We start from the raw sequence: 19,123 nt of genomic DNA on the forward strand, positions 1-19,123 counted from the left end.
TCTCTGAGCAAGTACAGGATATTCGGAAAGGAGAATGTGAGCAGCCACAGATCGTGATCCTTATTGATACTAACAACATGGGCAGACAGAGAGATGAGATCTTACAAAGGGAATTCATGGAATTAGGTTGAAAGTTGAAAAACAGGACCTCTAGGTTTGTAATCCTGGGATTATTCCCTGTGTCATGTGCTAGTGAGGCCAGAAATAAGAAGCTAATAGAGTTGTATGTGTGCCTCAAAAGCTAATGTAGGAGGGAGGGTTTCAGATAACTGGATCATTAGGATCTCTTCCAGAGGAGGAAGGACCTGTACAAGGAGTGCACCAAGATTGTAGCAGGCAGGTTTGCTTCTGTCACTTGGGAAGGTTTAAACCGGTGTGGCAGTGGGGTGGGAAACAGCAGTCGGTCAGCACATTGAGTGATTGTGGAAAAGGTCGATGTTAAGTAATAAGAAAAACAGGCTGGACCAGGTTAACGAAAATGATGGGACTGGCGATCTGAAATGTATTTACTTTAATGCAAGGAGTATAATAGGAAAGGCAAATGAACTTTGAGCTTGAGCTTGGTACATGGGATTACGATGTGGTAGCCATTACAGAAACTTGGTTGAGAGAAACTTGGTTACAGGTGGCACAGTGGCTAAGTGGTTAGCACTGTCACCAGGGAGCCGGGTTCGATTCCACCCACTGCAAACTCCACACAGTTTCTCCTTGTGTCCACTCCGAGTGCTCTGGTTTCCTACCACAGTCCAAAGATGTGCAGGTTAGGTGGATTGGCCATGTTAAATTGCCCACAGTGTCCAGGGATGTGCAGGCTGGGTTGATTAGCCATGGTGGGGATTGGGGTAGGTCTGAGTAGGATGCTGTTTGGAGTGTTGGTGTGGACTTGATGGGCCTACTACCACACTGTATGGATTCTATTCGAAAGGCAGGACTCTCTCAGATCAACGTTCTGGGATTGAGATGTTTCTGGTGAGATAGAGGGGGATGTAGCAGGGGTGGGGGAGTTCCGTTACTGACTAAGGAGAATGTCACAGCTGTACTGAAAGAGGACATCTTGGAGGGTTCATCCAATAAAGCCATGTGGATGTAACTCCAGAATAATAAAGGTGTAATCATTAAGGTGGGATTATATTATAGGCCTCCCAGTAGCCAGTGGGAGATATTGGAATAGATACATAAGCAGATTAAGGAAAGATGTAAAATCAACTGTGTATTTGGTGGACTGTATCCAGTTCTGGTTACCACTCTATAGAAGGTTTGGAGACTATGGAGAGGTTGCAAAAGAGGTTTACTCGTATGTGGCCTCAATTAGTGTATATTAGCTATAAGGAGAAGTTGGACAGACTTGAATTGTTTCTGACAGAAATTCAGAGGCTGATGAGTGACCTGGTAGAAGTACATTAAGTTACTAGAGGTGTGGATAGTCAGCCTTTTTCCCAGGAAGGAAATCTCAAATTCTAGGGGCATAATTTTAAAGTGAAAGGGGGGAAAGTTTAAGGGAGGTGTGCAAGGTGTGTTTTTACACAGAGGGTGGTAGATGCCTGGAACATGCTGCTAGGGAAGGTGGCAGAAGCAGATACGATAACAATATTTAAATGGTATTTAGGTAGACACATGAACTGGCAGGGAATAGAAGGATAAGGGCCATATACAGGCAGATGGGATTGGTTTAAAATGACATTACAACGCAGACATGGTGGGCTGAAGGGCTTGTTCCTGTGCTCTACTGTTCTATGTCATTTGTGGAAACTGGACCTATTGGATAATCTCAGTCAGCTTCCCCTGCCCCCCCCCCCCCCAACTTTACAAACCCTAACAAGACTTTTAATGAGACTAATTTGGTGGCTACTACTCATGGAGGTGGACAGCTTATGCAAGACTCAAAAACCTACCTTGTCCAAAATATCTGACACTGGTATCTGGAAGCCTGTGTTTTCGGGGCTCTTTGTCTTCGTTCACACCTCAGCAGTTCCTGATGTTCCCTCCTCAATGTCGTATTTGAACTAAGCCATATCTGCTCACTCGCACTGTTATAAATGATTTCAAGACTTGTTTTTTAAAGGAATTGTAATTTCTCTTGATGTCTTTGCCTGAATTTATCTGTTAATCAATACGTCCAAAACTGATTACCTTGTAATCTTTCTCATTGCTGTTTCGTATCTTGGCATATGTGTAAATTGCAAAATGCAGTTATTTTTAAAAGTGATTCCGTGAATGGCAATACTTTGGGGGAGTGGAGCAATGGGAAAGGTGCTGTACATATGCCCACTTCTTACTTGGGTGTCCCATTTTAATAAGTAGTTCCAGAAAGTTAACAAATACATTTGGCATAGATGCTTTAATCAGTGAACTAAAAAAACCACGACAGAGTTTTGACTCCGTTGTTGTGTAACATTCATCACTTTCTGTCTGGCTGAGGAATAAAATTTAGATGGGTTGAAATAACTAGACCACATCATTTTTCTCTAACCAACAGTGCCAGAAACTGATTTTTTTTGTGCCATTGTTTTCAATGTTATATTTTCCATATTCTCGAGTCCATTCTTCAAGATAACACTAACTTTTCTTTCAATTTCTTCTCCTGAAGGATAAAATGTTGTTCCCCCAAAGGTTTAGTAGCCTTGTAATTCTATCCAGATGGAAAACTTCACCAGGATGTCTCTCTTTTTGGCGATGTTTATGAGTGTTTATTTTCTTTCCATTGTCAGGCATTGATTTTCAAGTGAAGAGCTTGGTTGTAGACAAAACCCGCGTGGCATTACAGTTGTGGGACACTGCAGGGCAAGAAAGGTAACTGGCCTGCGCTTCTTTTCCTCTGGCTAGCATGTCATTTATGAGGGGAAATTTAGGGGAAACACGTACATATACCTTTCAGAATTAACCTGGCTGACTTAAAAGCAATATAGTTTTATATCCATGCTATGTTGCATCAGAGAGCAAAAGCTCTTTCTTTCAATCTGTGACCAAGACCATTTTAACACATGAATTGCTATGGTTTGCAATTTGACTGCAATCTTGGTCATTGTTATGAATTATGTGAATAGTTGGCCATGATTTGGAGATGCTGGTGTTCGACTGGGGTGTACAAAGTTAAAAATCACACAACACCAGGTTATAGTCCAACAGGTTTATTTGGAAGCACTAGCTTTCAGAGCACGGCTCCTTCATCAGGTGGTTGTGACCATTATGCAGTCTTCTGAGCTTTTCTAAAATAATGTTGTATATCTTAAATTGAAAACTGATGTGTTAAAGTATTTGATTGAAAAACTCGCAAGTACAAGTCTTAGTTTATCTTATATAGATTTACCTTTCCATCTTCTGCTATATTGGTTGATCAGTGGTTTAATGTCATGGTGATAATCTCATCAGGAGTTCACTTTTAAATGTATTTGATCTACAATATTCTCACTGTAAGAAATGTAGGGTACTGTTAGAGAAATTAGTTACAGTTGATTAACAAGAAAACGTCTGTTTAAGTTTTGTCCAGTTAATGCTATTCAGGCGACAAGGGAGGTGATATCTTCGCTACCTTTTTATGGAGAAATACAAAGTAAATTCTGGTTCAGTTATAGAGTCATAGAGATGTACAGCACGGAAACTGACCCTTCAGTCCAACTCGTCCATGCCGATCAGATATCCCAACCTAATCTAGTCCCATTTGCCAGCACTTGGCCCAAATCTCTCTAAATCCTACCTATTCATATACCCTTTCAAATGTTGTAATTAAATGTTGTTACATTGTGATGTCTTCTTTCAAGGTTTCGCAGTATAACCAAGCAGTATTTCCGCAAAGCTGATGGTGTGCTGGTGGTGTATGATGTCACATCCGAGACTTCATTCACTGCTGTCAGGAACTGGATGATAAGTGTTCAGGTAGGACAATAGAGATTGTGCTGCTATTGCTCTTCTAACACCAAGAAACCCTTACTGAAGATTTGATAGGTTTTACACTTACTTTTGGCAGAGAGTGGTGGAAGAAAAGGGGTCATTTGCTTTCCCTCTGAACTGTTTTATATTTGGAGGCAGTCTGGCGGTGTTCTGAGACAAAATAGTAGAAATTGGCTCACACCTATAGTTATCCACTTTGTGAGTTTAGAATCTGAGAAGTAAGTTAAGAAAACAATAATCCGAGGCTAAAGATCCTCTGTCTTTATCATTAGCAAAATAAGTAAATTAATGGCTAAAAGCCTTGAACCATTGCCATCACTTACATCACCTCATACAATGGTTTTAACGATAGAATGTATTGAAGTGCTTTGCAAAAATGCGATTGTTTTTTTCAAAAGGGTGACAACCCAAAGAGGAGGCCATCAGACTGGTGCAAAAGGTTAGATTGGTTTTAACGATAGATTTAATGATGATGTAGCTGGAGACAGGGAAGGGTCTAAGGAGGAAATTGCAAATCGTAGAATCCCTACACTGTGGAAGCAGGCCATTGAGTCCACACCAACCCTCCAAAAAGCATCCCACCCAGGCTCTTCCCGCTACCCCATCCCTGTAACCCTGCATTTCCCATGGCTAACCCACCTAGCCAAAACATCCATGAACACTATGGGCAATTTAGCGTGGCCAATCCGCCTAACCTGCAAACTTTAGACAGTGGGAGGAAACCCATGCAAACATGGGGAGAATGTACAAACTCCACACTGATGTTCGTCTGAGGCTGGAATTGATCCCAAATTCTGGGCACTGTGAGGTAGCAGTGCTAACCACTGAGCCATCGTGCCGCCCCTAATGGTGAACCATACTGGCAGAAGGTACAGTTGCTGACGGGTGAAAGAAGGGGGGAATGCAAAAGACAGAAACCAAATGGAAGGGTTTTTTTTAGGAATGCCTATACACCTGAAGAGGCTTTAGAGAGGAGGAAGATATTTAAATCAAGAATTTTAATTTTAATTTGAAGAGTTGGAAAACCAGAACCTTTTGTAGATTTGCAGAGGCAGCAAATGGGAGATTGTGCTGCTTTAATTATGTTTTGAATACATTGATGTTTACTGTTTCAGTGTCATTTCCTGTTCTTATCTAGAACTTGAAACCTTAAGAACTTTGCTTTCAATTTCTACCCCTGTTCAGAAAACCATCTCTGACTTGTCCCTTCCTTAAGATTTTTTTTGTTTCCATTCTGAGGACAGACTATCGACAAATAAGTCACTGTAAGCCCATTGACTCCCAGTTAACTTGAATATTCTCACATATTATTTGCTTCCTGCAAGGACTCTATTCCATATTCCATGTTCCCGGTTTATCTGTGTTTGTTACAACATTGTAAACATTTAATAAAATAACATCCCAAGTAGTTTATCTAGTCATTTAAGTTATTCTTAGTAATTATGTTTGAACAAAATGTTAAAAATTTCTGACGATGTAAGCTTTGTTTACTTAATTTTTTAAAATGGGCAGCGTGGTGGCTCAGTGGTTAGAACTGCTGCATCATAGAGCCAGGGACCCCAGTTTGATTTCAGCCTCTGGCGACTATTTGTGTGAAGTTTGCACATTCTCTCCATGGTGCGTAGATTTCCTCCGGGTGTTCCGGTTTCCTTCCACAGTCCAAAGATGTGCAGGTTAGGTGAACTGGCCATTGAAAATTGCTCGTAGTGTTCAGGGATGTGGAGGCTGGGTGCATTAATCAGGGGAAATATAGGGGTGGGGGGATTGGTCTGGGGTAGGATACTTTTCGGAGGGTCAGTGTGGACTTGTTGGGCCAAATGGCCTGTTTCTACATGTAGGACTTCTATAAAATAGTTGAATACTTCTTTCCAGCTCTGAAAACCTGGACTCAAAACAAAATAAATTGCCCTTCTGTTGATATAAAACTTCTTCTCAATGGAAACCTGATTGTGACCTCTAGTTTGTCAATCTGAATATCATAAAAGGTCAACGCTGTAAACATTTAATCAATTAACACCCAGGTAGTTTATCTAGTCATTTAGCTTAAGTCATATATTTTCTTATGTTTGAACTCAATGTTCAAAACTTCTGACCTCTTAAGGGAAAAAAAAACTTCTTATTGAACTAAAGCTTAAAAACCCATTCAGGGCAAACTTAAAATTCATATTCAAAATGATACAATAACATAAAATGTTATCACAAGAAAGCACAGCTTCACACAAGGAGCCATGGGTGGTGAGTAAAGGGACATTGTTTGGCATTGAGGGTATGCAAGGTCATGCAGGTTGATTGTGGGTATCAGGGACTATGACTTTTGTAGTGGGATTGATCGGTGGGAGCTGTTGCTTGGCATGCGTGGGGGTGGTGGTTGGGGATTGTATGAGGGGTCATGGACATTAGGTCAGGGTTGCATTGCTTGGCATGGGGTGCATATGTTGCCATGGGGAGTAGGTGGGTGACATAATTTGGCATGGACTTCATGAAGGGCCTAGATGGAGGTTAACATAGTTTGGCATAGGAATTTGATCTTACCTTTTCAAATTGTTCCCTCAGCCACATGATAGTTCTTGACATGGTGAGGCATTACAAATCACAAGTCCTTTAAAGCTTCATGAAAATTGCTAGGAACTAAGAGTTATCTCTTCTCACAAAGAAGCAGACCACGTTGGGAATGCAGGCTTGCGACACTAATCTGCCTGCATCTTTACTCTGCACTAGTGAAAATCGGGAACAGGGTCATAACTGGATTCTAGTTGCTCATGACTAGAATATTCAACTAGTTGCTCTAGTTGAATATTCAGCCCAAAAACTGTTTCCGTCTCCATAGAACTGCCAGACCTGCCGAGTATCTCTGCCATTTTCTGCCCTTGTGTCATGTTTGCAGAATTCACCGTGTATTTTACTTTGTCAAGGTATATTAGGTTTTAAACTTCATCAGAGTTGAGAGGAGAGGATGCTAGTCCCATTTACTAACCAGCCTCTTGAGATTGGAGGGCAGGAGGAAAGATTTGCTGAGGACTGAGGAGGATAAATTGCTTCACTCAAAAAGTTGTTCTTGCTTGGAACTCTCTTTCCTAGAAAGTTGAAAATGCTCCATCATTGACCATATATAAAACTGGGATTTGCAGACTTCTGGTCTTTCTCAGTGAATTAAAGGATATGGGGGAAGTGGGGAGGGATAGGTGGTAGGCAGTCAAGCAGGAAAGTTGAATGTTATTTTTGTTCGTTGTTGGGATGTGGCTTGGCTGGCTGGGCCAACATTTATATTGTCCACCTTTAGTTGTCCTTGGGAAAGTGGTGGTGAGTTGAAGCCCCCTTTAATATTGAATGGTGGAGTATGCTGGATGAATCATGTTGTATACACCTGCTCATATGTCTTATGTTCAAACTCCCTCTGCTCCCATCTGATGTGGAGATCCTCTGGGCGTAGATTTGATTAATGGGAAACTATATCCTACCAGCTGACTATGCTACTGTGAGACTTCATTCAGCATTTGTGACTCATACTGACTTGTCTGCTTTATCCAATTATTGGATTATAGAGACATAGATTCACATCATGCAGAAATGGCCCTTCAGCCCATCGAATCTGAACCAACACAACTATCGTTAAAGATGCACTAATCCCAATTTCTTGCACATATCCATATCCCTGAATGTTATGATATGAAGTGCTCATTCAAATGTTTCGTGACGATTGTAAGGATTCTGACCTTCCCAGGCAGTGCATTACAGGTTCCCATCACAGTGGAAAAGGTTTTTCCCACATCTCTGAATCTCCTACCCCTTACTCTAAAACAATGCCCTCTTGTGATTTACCCATCAACTAAGGTGACCAGCTCTCTCTTCATCCTATCCATATACCTCACTATCTTATACACCTCAGTCATGTCTTTCGTCAGTCTTCTCTGCTGCAAAAGAAATCAATCCACGCCTATCTTGTCTCTCCTTACAGCTCAATTTCTCCATTCCAAGCAACATCTCTTGTGAACCTTCTCTGTATCCCATCTAGTGCTAACGCATCCTTCCTGTAGTGAGGTGACCAGAACTGCACACAATATTCCAGCTGTGGCTTGACTAACGCTCTGTACAAACTGCAACATTACCTCTTTGGTCTTATACTTTCTGCCACCACTGATGAAAGCAAGCATCCCATATGCCTTCTTAACAATCCTATTCATATGCTCTGCCTAGATAATATCAAATCTAGGTTTTGGAAGTGGAAATTAAAATAATATAATTTATTTCCTTCCCAAATAAAGAGAGTTTCTTATTACTGTTCTGATTTAAACAGGAAGGAATGGATGAGAGGGCAGCTATTTGTCTACTTGGCAACAAGGTAGATGCTGTAGACTGTGAACCACGACAGGTGTCCAAAACAGAAGGTGAAAGGTTAGCAGAGGTATGTAGAACGTGAACTTCAAGCCTGTGAACACACTTTGGACTATCTACTCTGCATCCAATGTAAAGAGCACTAAAATCTGTGGCACTATCATTGAAACCTGTGCCAAGATTGGTGTAATAATGGGATTAATATTAGTTCACATTAATCCATTTTTTGGGTGTTACTTATTTTGATTATTTTCGGATTGTAAATTGACATCTAGCTTTTGGAGGTTTTCAACCTCCTCAGGTTTTGTAAAAGCGCCAACTGCATGAGATTCATACAATTTATGGAGCCACAAACATAATTATTTGATCTACTCCCAGTTTGGGTTCATGTAAACTCAAGCCCTATTTCTCAGCAGCTGTTCAACCATGTTCCTTATTACACTGTACACAATGGTCAGGCTCAGGAGCAACATGCTTTGTGCTGCACAGGTTTCAAGCCCACTGGCATGTGACTACTGAAATAAAACAAAGGGCTGTGGATGCTGAAGATCTGGAGTAAATAAAATTGCTGGAGAAACTCAGCAGATCTGGCAGCATCTGCAGAGAGAAAGTAAATGTTTTGAGTCCAGTGACGGACTCTTCAGTTCTGAAGAAAGGTCACTGGGCTTGAAACATTAAATCTGTTTCTTTCTCACCACAGATGCTACCAGACCTGCTGAGTTTCTCCAGTAAATTCTGTCTTTGATACTGATGTGTAATTACTGAGGTCATAGTGGCATCACACCTTACCACATAGGTATATTCATTAAACCATGTCTTAACAATAATGAGCATAGAATAACGATTTTCTCTGCTGTTTATACCATCTTAAAAAAAAAATCAACAGGAGTGAATTAAATACAAAATTCTGATCACCCTACTGAGAGAATAAAGTTTGTGCAGTTCAATCTTTGTACAAGCTGCCTTTATGACTACTTTCATTTTTTAAAAAAAATTTAGTTAGTACCTAGAAAATTACTGATGAATTTCATTATGAAGTCAGGAGAAACGTCTTTGCAGAGAGATTGGTTAGCATGTGAATTTTGGGTAGTTACATGTAATGGTTGAGGTGAATAGTATTAATGCCTTTGAGAGGAAGCTAGAGAAGTAGATCAGGGAGAAGGGGGCAGATTATGTTAATAGGGATTAATGAAGTAAATAAAATAGGAGAGGTCTCATATGAAGTAAAATTACTAGCATAGATTAGATAAGCTATTCTATAAAATCTTTTAAAGGCTCAATGACGAATGCTGATCCAATGAAGAGAGTTATGAGGAATCGTTATTTGAAATTGACAAGATGTACTCTTATTTTGTATTGACGAGTGCTGACTTTATTATATTTGTTCTCTATTATGGGGATATTAATAATGCCATGTTTATTCTTCTTCCCGATTTGCCTGTGGATATGGTGCTCAGTGTTCTAATGAAATGTGAATTGGTGAAAATACAGTATAACTAAATCTCATTTTGGAAGTTACTGACTTTAAAATATATCCCTGGACCACTTAAAAACATCAATCGTTTAATAGTCAATTCGGAACCAAGTATACCCTGATATATCCAATCTCACATTAATTACTGAGGATGTTTAGCACAAAAACAGCTATTTGGAAATATTAATGTATTTGTAAGGAGACATTTGTTCTGTAAATTTTATATCTCACAGGAAAAAATGAATAATACATTTTTTTTTCAAATTAGGAGTATAATGCAGTATTCTACGAATGCAGTGCCAAATCAGGGTACAATGTAATGGAACCACTGATGCATGTGGCAAGGTAAATTATCATTATTTCCTTAACATTATTTATTTAAAATATGTTTGCTTGAATGAATAAAACAGTTAAAAATCTATCTGTGCTTCCATTATGAATATCAGCTTTACCATTGGTAAAGAAATGAAAGAATGAATAAATATTATCCAGCATTTCATAGTCTATATATATTAAACTCTTCAACCATTTAAGTGTACCATGGCCTCTTTTGGCATCCATATGAGAAAGCAGGCATGGCCTTAGTTTAATGTCTGATTAGAAAGATGGCACTTTCAAAAGTGCCATTTTCTGTCAGTACTTCACTGGAGTATCAGCTGGTTTTTATGTTCAGGTCTCTGGAATGGGATTTGATCCCAAGCCTTCTGACTTTGGTGGTCACCAGTGCTGACATTTCAAAGTTGTTTAGCTTTTACAACAGTCAATAGCCAAATGGACATTATATGCTGCTTATTAAAAGAAAGTTTGAGGATTCAGATTCTTGTAGCTAATGAAAATGATGCTTTAGCAGCTCTATCTTTCCAGATAAATGTAATATCTCAATATTTTGCCAATGTGTGTAGGACACTGGGTGCAAAATTACTGAGTGTTCTTTTTAATAATAAATAGACTTTAATCAGTTTATTTTAATAAATTTTAATACTCCATTCTGTTTGTGACTATGCATTTTTATTTAGGGTTTGGGATCAAATTTGTCCCAAGTTTAATATTTTCCAGCTACAGGCTTTGTATATTCAGAAATAAAGATGATTTATTTTCATGTGCATGCCACAGAAGTGGTAGCACAGTGTCTCACACACCATTACGTACAGGTGAAGCATAGTGGAAAGGCTCAATGGCTGAATGACCAACCTTTCTCTACTTTCTTATGCTCACAATATAATAGGGTCATAAGAGTCATAGAGATGTAAAGCACAGAAACACACCCTTCGGTCCAACCTGTCCATGCCGACGAGATATCCCAACCTAATCTAGTTGCACTTGCCAGCATCTGGCCTATATCCCTCTAAACCCTTATTCATATACTCATCCAGATGCCTTTTAAATGTTGTAATTGTACCAGCCTCCACCACTTCCTCTGGCAGCCCGTCCCATACATGTACCGCCTTCTGCATGAAAAAGTTGCCCCTTAGGTCTCTTTTATATCTTTCCCCTCTCACCTTAAACCTATGCCCTATGGTTCTGCACTCCCCCACCCCAGGAAAAAGACTTTGTCTATTTATCCTATCCATGCTTCTCATGACTTTATAAACCGCCAGAAGGTCACCCCCTCAGCTTCCGACGCTCTAGGGAAAACAGCCCCAGTCTATTCAACCTCTCCCTATAGCTTAAATCTTCCAACCCTGCAATATCCTTGAAAATCTTTTCTGAACCTTTTCGAATTTTACATCTTTCAAATAGGATGGAGACTAGAACTGTACACAATATTCCAAAAATAGCCTAACCAATGTCCTGTACAGCCACACCATGACCTCCCAACTCCTGCACTCCATACTCTGACCAATAAAGAAAAGCATACCAAACACTGCCTTCACTATCCTATCTACCTGTGACTCCACTTTCAAGGAGCTATGAACCTGCATCCTAGGATCTTTCCATAAGTCCTGGTAAGATTTGCTGTCCCAAAATGCAGCACCTCACATTTATCTAAATTAAACTCCAGCTGCCACTCCTCAGCCCATTGGCCCAACTGATCAAGATCCTGTTGTAATCTGAAGTAACCACCTTCACTGTCCACGACACCTCCAATTTTGGTCTCATCTGCAAACTTACTAATACCTCTTCTGCTCACATCCAAATCATTTATATAAATGACGAAAAGTAGTGGACTAGATGCAGTCTTAGTGGATCTTAATTGAGTTGATGCTTTGGCTGGAGTGTAGTCTTGCAAAGGATAGGTTTCTCATTTAAGCTGACTGACTTGCCATGAGATTGAGATCTTAAATCTGGAACAAGTTGGAGAAGGGTTCTTCCACATCCAAGGTATTGCTGTTTTATTACCTTGTTTGCTTGGTTAACTCTATCTCGTCCAATAGCATCTGATGGCCATGTGTGGACTGTGATGGAATTCCTTCAGTAAATTTTCTGTAGTTTCTTTTTAAAGCAGTGGACTAAATGGCTGCCTTACCCAATTGATCTTGCAGCGAGCGCTGAATTTTTTTTTCCAAACAAGGTAATTGGTTAAGTCAGTAGGCATCCTGTGGTTTTACATTTTCACATCTAAAAAGCTTGAGACAGTATTTGTGCTTGAAGGTGTTTCAATGTAGCTTTTGTGTCCGAATGACTTGTTTGAGTATGCATCAGGTCAGTATGTATGCTTTTGTTTCCTCAAGATAAATCAGATGATTCTCATCTGGCATCCTTTTGCTGTCTTTTATAAATTTAAAAGTTTCTAATATGTTCATGCCTGTACTGGACATAAAAACATTGACATATATTTGATGAAGTCTCTGTACACTTTGATTGAACAGTGACTCAGGGAAATTCATTGCTCAATCCGCATACACATGCTCATATTAAGCGTGATATTAGCAAAATGTTGATTAATCAGGTTGAAATGCTGAGGTCACCTACTCATTCTTGGTGTTTGGGCAAGTTCTCAGGGATCAGATCAGAAGTAGGGAAGAAAGAGCTCAACATGAGATGTAAGGAAGATGGAAGAATGTTCTGATGAGTAGATTCAAAGCGTTATTGGTTTTCTGATATTTCTCCGGTCCCATGCGGAGGATGAATATTTAATTCATTGACATAATTTATTTTCGAAAATCTAGATGAGCAGATTGAGCAATAAGTGACTTGATATGAAAGAAGTAAATGAAACTACTTGAAAGTGCATTGTGTATTTCAAACAACTTGTTTGCTGTTTTGAAGGTGCTATTTAAGTACAAGTTAAAGTCACTTCACTGGAGTAAAATTAGAAGGAAAAGTTTTAGATTGTGGAGATGTTGAAGCAATGTGACTTAGACTGCAGTGATAATGGACCATGTGATCCAGACTGCAGTGATATTGAACTATGTGATCCAAGTTGCAGTCAATTGATCTGTTATTTAATCATCCAGCGAACAACATGGCAACTATTTAAGGATTGTTTTCCAATTTGAAAGCAGTTTGTATGTAATATGAAAAAAGTGTGCTCCTGAAACAAAAGCACAGGTACTTGTAATTTGAAAGTTGTTTTAAAAATACAATTTTGATTCAAACATTGAAAAATGCAGGGAATGGTGATTGAGTACTGTATTTTTATTTTAAAACAAACATTATTTACAGATTGCTGAGTGAACAGGAAGACAAACAGAGAGAGGATGCTTTGCACTTAGATGATGACTGTAGCAAGAAAAAAGGTTGCTGCAAATGAAAATGAACAAAGGTCCATTCGCCACTGTCATGAGAGCTGAGAGAAGATGGGTAACTTGAATAAACTGACGGCTTCACTAGACATTCCTGAGCTATAGGAACGTGCCCTTAGTGTTTTACCATATTTGCCTTTAGAACCATTTTTGCCTTTGAACATAGATGTATTTTTGTCATTGCTATGTGTTGTGCTGCTGTGTCCCATTTGTTACACCAATTTATACTTTGTGCAGCACACTGGCAAAAAAGCCGATAACAGATTTCATATGGCATTCCTTTAGAATCAACTTGGATGTATATTGCAATGAGATAATAGAATTTGTAATGTATTCCTGTGCTTGATATTTGAAGTAGCATTTAGCAATGAATGAACCAGTTTCTGTTGTATATGGCAGACATTTTTTTTTTCACAGTATAATAGTATACAAGCAGCATCCATTAATGATGCCTATAGTATATCCATAGGGTCAAGTATGCAGCCAAGTAGAATATACCTTTTAAAAGAGACAATATTTCTAGTGACTGAAACTGCATAGAATTAACTATGTGAAATATTTATTAATCTCACTTGAAGTCTTTGGAGACTCCAGAACACTGCCATATGAGCTCCCACCAACACTAATTGTCAATTACCTTGTCCATGTAATGGCCATTCTGTTCTAACTTTGTTGAAATTGAATTTATAGGCAAGGTTAGTGTTCCATCCCATGTAGCTCTAAGAAACCTGGACCTTTTTAAAATTACTTATTAAAAATGCTGTACCAAAGATAATTTAAATATCCAGCAGCAGGTCAATATCCTTTTTTTTTAAAAATTACACTTTCCTGAAGGTGTCTCACAATATCAGTATTGAATATTCAATTATCCTCATGAACAAGTGCCACTTCAGAATGAAAGCAACCCAGGTTTGACAGTGGTTGTAATTTAAAGACAACTGGTCCATCAGAGTGAATATTAAATATTGCTAAGAGAAACAGGATGTCAATGCTTTTCACCTTGCATTTATAAAAGCCAATTCCAACAATGTCAAATTTCAAATGATCAGAACAATCTATCCCCTCAGAGTAATTACTATGAAAGGCAAAATGGTCATTGCATATGGACAGAATTGGTGATGCCACGTTACCACAACACAGCCGCCTTTGCCAAAATGTGTTTGCGCAAGTATGTACCGTGGAGTCTTTTAAATTGTTTGCCGTGATGACTTTTCCCTTCACTTAAAAATATGGTTTCCCGCTCTGTGACAAGGACACCCATTACATTGCCAGAGCATTTTCAAAGATTTTACAATGATTTCCAAGCCTTTCGGGGTTTTCCCCCTTTGAGATCAGATTGCACATTGATTTTTGATCAAACTCTATCTGACCAGAAATGACTCTCAAATGAGCACACCACAGTATGAAGCTGACCCATTTCCAATTAGTATTTACAGCAAATGGGACATTGCAAAATGTTTTAGTAAAATCAGGAAAATATTTCTTTGCACAAACCAACTTTCTCAGAACTTCTATCAAAGTTCTAAATATTGTAATGAAACATTTTTAAGAATGATCAAAGCAGGCGGTGTTGATTTCAGTGAGCAACTCAGGAGTTGAACTCTGTTCCAGGCAACTGATGTTTCAATGCCAAACTGTGTTTGAGTGGGCTATAGTGCTGTGCCACCTAGTGGTGGCATTCACAATACGTGTGGCTCAATCCGACAGACAAAATCCATGATCAGACTGCAAGTTGAGTCTGATTGAACAAAGCATTGAAATGGAGAAAGCTATGGGTTCCCCATGTTCCTAGGTAATTCAAATATGGAACAAAGCTTGAATATTTTTCCTCTGCTTTGCAGGGTCCCTGCTTATTAATGTGTATTATTTCTAGCAAATATAAATTAACTATAATATGAGCCTGACATGATCTTAAATTGGTTGTTAATACAGCTGTTGGTGCACAATTAGGATTGTTCAGTAAGTGCTGTCCAATCACATTTAACAATAAATGTTTTGGTTTGGGTTTTGCAACTGTCAACTGGCTGAGTATGGTCTGTACTCTGCCTGTTATGCACAACCAAAGAAATGCTGTATGATTTGATCAGTCAATGACTGAGAATTGTGGCCCACATCTTTTGTATTGTGCCAGCAACAAATTTCTCACATGATGCTACTCAATTGCATGGGTAGAAAGAACACTTTTCTGGACTGACTGCAGCATCTTGCTAGTAGGAAAACACCATTTATTTAGCCAATGTGTAGTAACAGTGTGGAACTACTTCCTTGATCTATTGCTCAAATTTGAGATAGCACTTTTCAGGATTGAAAGTCTTTAGCCTATTTGCAAGTTTTTGTGATACTCAACAAGTAATGATCTGATCAGGACAGCCATTGTCTTGCAAGATAGCTTTCCACTCTATTTCAGCATGAAGCTTGCAAGAAGAGCAAATGGCTGGGATACTGTACATGAGACTGATGAAGTAGTCAATCTTGGAGCTATAAAACTTCCCAGGTACAAGTAGTTCTGCTATAAACTGTTTTCACAGTGCGATTTGCCTATACCATGATTGATGAATTGTGGATGTTGTTCGGATAACATGAACTTTGTACTGAACGGGTATAGTAATTTTCTGTTAGCAACCTTCCACAATGCGATTTTCTATAATGAGGTTGCAGAAGAACACAACTGTTGCGTTATGCCAGAATGACCTGTACATAATCACCAGTGAAGCCAGACAGTAGTGGAAGCTTGTGCCTGCCTTGAATGATGAGCCTATAATTCTGTGCTTTTCTCAATGGCAATGCCTTGGTCAAATGGAAGTGACTTGCTAACCAGGTAACACCTATTCATCCTTGTATTTGTCCTGATCCGTGCAAAATGAAAATGTTTAGCAACATATCTTGCTTTTCAGCAAACTTCAAGTTTGTGCTATCAAATTGCATGCTCAATATTGTTAGTGCTATGAACTGCTTTCATTATTGTTTGTGAGTTATCTATCCATTAATTGCCCTGCAGCAGCGTGTGCCGTGATGTCACATACAAAAGCTTACTGATTTTACCTGCATGCAGACAGGCTATAATCATTTCATGTCCTTTACATTATCCAAAGTTTAATGAAAAATAGCAGGTGTTGATCCAACAACTCTATAGATGACAAAATGCTTCACAACCAACTGTAGATGCTGTAAATTTGAAACCAGAATATGATGGGAATTCAGTTCTGGCAGCATTGTGGCAAGAGAAAAAGTTAACTTTAAATACCCAACAATTTTTCATTTAAAAACTCTAACTTTGTTCTTCTCTCCCCACAGATGCTGCCTGACTGCTGAGTGTTTCTAGTATTTCCGTTTTCATGTTTTACATGTCAGAAATATGTCTCTGTATTTTAATATAAATAAACTGTCATTGTGTCATAATAGTATCCATTTATGTTGACATTTAGTTGAGAAACATTTGATCTTGTATAATTTCAGATGCCTTTAGTTTTGGCAGTTGATGTACCAGAGTTCATCGTTCATGCAAGACAGGACTTGCATTTGTATAGCACCTTATCACATTCTGGGTAGTGCTTTGAGACGTCTCCAATCAGTGAATTCTTTTTGTTAAGTGGGCAAACGTGTATAATGTGGGATGCCAATTTTTATGACTAGGAAGCTTTTTTTTTACTTTTTAAAATCAAGATTGTACCATGCCAGCAGTAATTCATTGCTTTTGTTAGAACCCTCTGAACAGGAAATTAAAGAAATGTTTTGTTTTAGAAGTTTTAAGGACATTTTGCATTCTTTCCCAGCATTATTGAAACTGCATAATAAATAATGCACTCCAAATGTTTATTCTGCTGATTGAAAAGGCAGAATTATTAAATATTTTCTGCCCTCTGACCTGAAACCATTGACTCCTAATGAGGCATAATTCAATTTAAAAGACATATCATGCTGGGAGAGCTGGTATTTATTGACCATTTCTAGCTATGCTGGGAAAATGGTGGGTTGTTGTCTTGAACCACTGCCATAACGTGGTGAGTTCTTCCACAATATTGTCTGTTTTTCAGCATAACACTTCGATTCAACTGAGTGCCTTGCTGGGAACTTAAGACAGCAAAATGCTCTAGGTTAGTATGCAACTGGAGGCTCATAGACCAAACTGGATGGGGACAGCATGTTAACTGAAGGATACGAGGGGTCCTGAAAGAACTAGTTGGTATTTCACAACAAATCCAAAATTTTATGGCCACTTTTACTGATTCAATATTTTTTGTAAGCTCCATTCACTGCCAGCAACATCAGCTGATTGCTGTGATGGAATTTTTCTATTTTTTTGCAACTATAGGTCATGTTTATCAACCTAGTACAATTCGTAGTGGGTTAGAGGTTTTTGAGTTCAAATCCCAAGCCAGCACTGGAACCCCTAACCTAGGCAGGTACTTAAGTGCAATAAACTGGGGGTTTGTATTTATAAAGTTATGGATTAAACACAAGCAACTCTGGCCTGTTCTCATTGAACTTAAAGATTCAAACTCCGTTTGAAGAGTTTCATATCCTAATTATTTCTTAATCGACATTGCTAAATATTGATTATGCGATTCAAATTAATTTCATCTGCTATTTGAATTTATTGTGAAGTAGGTCCTGGTGTGACAAGTCTCAATTAAATCTAAGTTCTTTTCATTGTATCATGGTACTACACTAGTTTGAACAGTATTAAAAACGTTTTCAATGGATTCTTGTTTATTCAACTTGTATACGGGAAAATGATCATAAAAACTATTTTACTTTAAAACTATATAGCATAATAAAGGGCATTAATTAAAAACATACTGTCTTGAAACTGCTGCTTTAATCAGTAAAACTGAACAGAGGTGCATGTACTTCTGAGGATCTTTCTTCATATAATTTAGAATTTAACTTTTGTTCCGCAGTTTATTTCAGCCCAATTTTCCCTTAGTTCACAGTTTAGCATGCAGATGTGCATATACCTCTACAAATTAGTAGAAATCAAGGTTATAAATGTGTAAAAAAAAAAACTAATCAAACTCTTACTGCTTTACAGTGACAGAACAGATCAATTTACTTTACCACTGGAATTCTGGACTTTAACAGTTTTACTGGTCTATTTCTCTCCACGACAATTTTTGCTAATCCGCTTTCAATAGAACTGTAACATTTTTTGTATGTATCCTTTAACAAACTACTCGTTGGGCACTGGAGAAGAAAAGTTATCTAGAATTCCAGCTCCTGATCATTGTCTTGGGATTCCTGCTGGAACAAGTAAGCACATACATGGTAAATAAGACTATGGGGTTTTGGAGCAGAATTAGGCCATTTAGCTCATCAAGTCTGCTCGGCCATTCGATTATGGCAGATATGTTTATCGGTTCCACTCCTGCTTTCTCCCCCTAACCAATCAAGAACCTATCTATCTCTGTCTTAAATCAATGACATGGTCATGGTCTCCATAGCATTCTTCACCCTCTAGTTGAAGAAATTTCTCCTCCTCCATTCTAAAGGGTCATCCCTTCACAGAGTCCTAGTCTCTCCTACAATAATTAGATTCTATTACCTACAGTGTGGAAACAGGCCCTTCGGCCCAACCAGTCCACAATGACCCTCTGAAGAGCAACCCACCCAGACCCATCTCCCTTTGACTAATACACCTAATACTATGGGCAATTTAGCATGGCCAATTCACCTAACCTGCACATCTTTGGAGTGTGGGAGGAAACCCATGTAGAAACGGAGAATGTACAAATTTCACACAGAC

General features: G+C 38.7%; 1 protein-coding gene across 8 annotated transcripts in view; it reads left to right on the forward strand.

The window, feature by feature from the left end:
* LOC122558104 (EF-hand calcium-binding domain-containing protein 4A-like) overlaps nt 1–18,177 on the forward strand; it is a 141,278-nt gene extending 123,101 nt beyond the window's left edge. For 7 of the 8 annotated variants that reach the window (XM_087996720.1, XM_087996719.1, XM_087996721.1 and 4 more), the window contains 5 exons: nt 2,709–2,790; nt 3,759–3,873; nt 8,183–8,290; nt 9,963–10,039; nt 13,301–14,282. In XM_087996720.1, coding sequence (XP_087852846.1) covers nt 2,709–2,790; nt 3,759–3,873; nt 8,183–8,290; nt 9,963–10,039; nt 13,301–13,388 — 470 coding nt within the window. In that variant the 3' untranslated portion in view covers nt 13,389–14,282. Of the gene's footprint in view, nt 1–2,708; nt 2,791–3,758; nt 3,874–8,182; nt 8,291–9,962; nt 10,040–13,300; nt 14,283–16,836 lie in introns of those variants that run through there. The other variant, XM_087996724.1, reaches the window with a different exon arrangement.
* The last annotated feature ends 946 nt before the right edge of the window (nt 18,178–19,123 follow it).

The sequence above is a fragment of the Chiloscyllium plagiosum genome, unplaced genomic scaffold (assembly GCF_037043375.1).
Source record: "Chiloscyllium plagiosum isolate Xiang-an unplaced genomic scaffold, Cpla_swu_hap1 HiC_scaffold_18, whole genome shotgun sequence".
Classification (NCBI taxonomy): Eukaryota; Metazoa; Chordata; class Chondrichthyes; order Orectolobiformes; family Hemiscylliidae; genus Chiloscyllium; species Chiloscyllium plagiosum.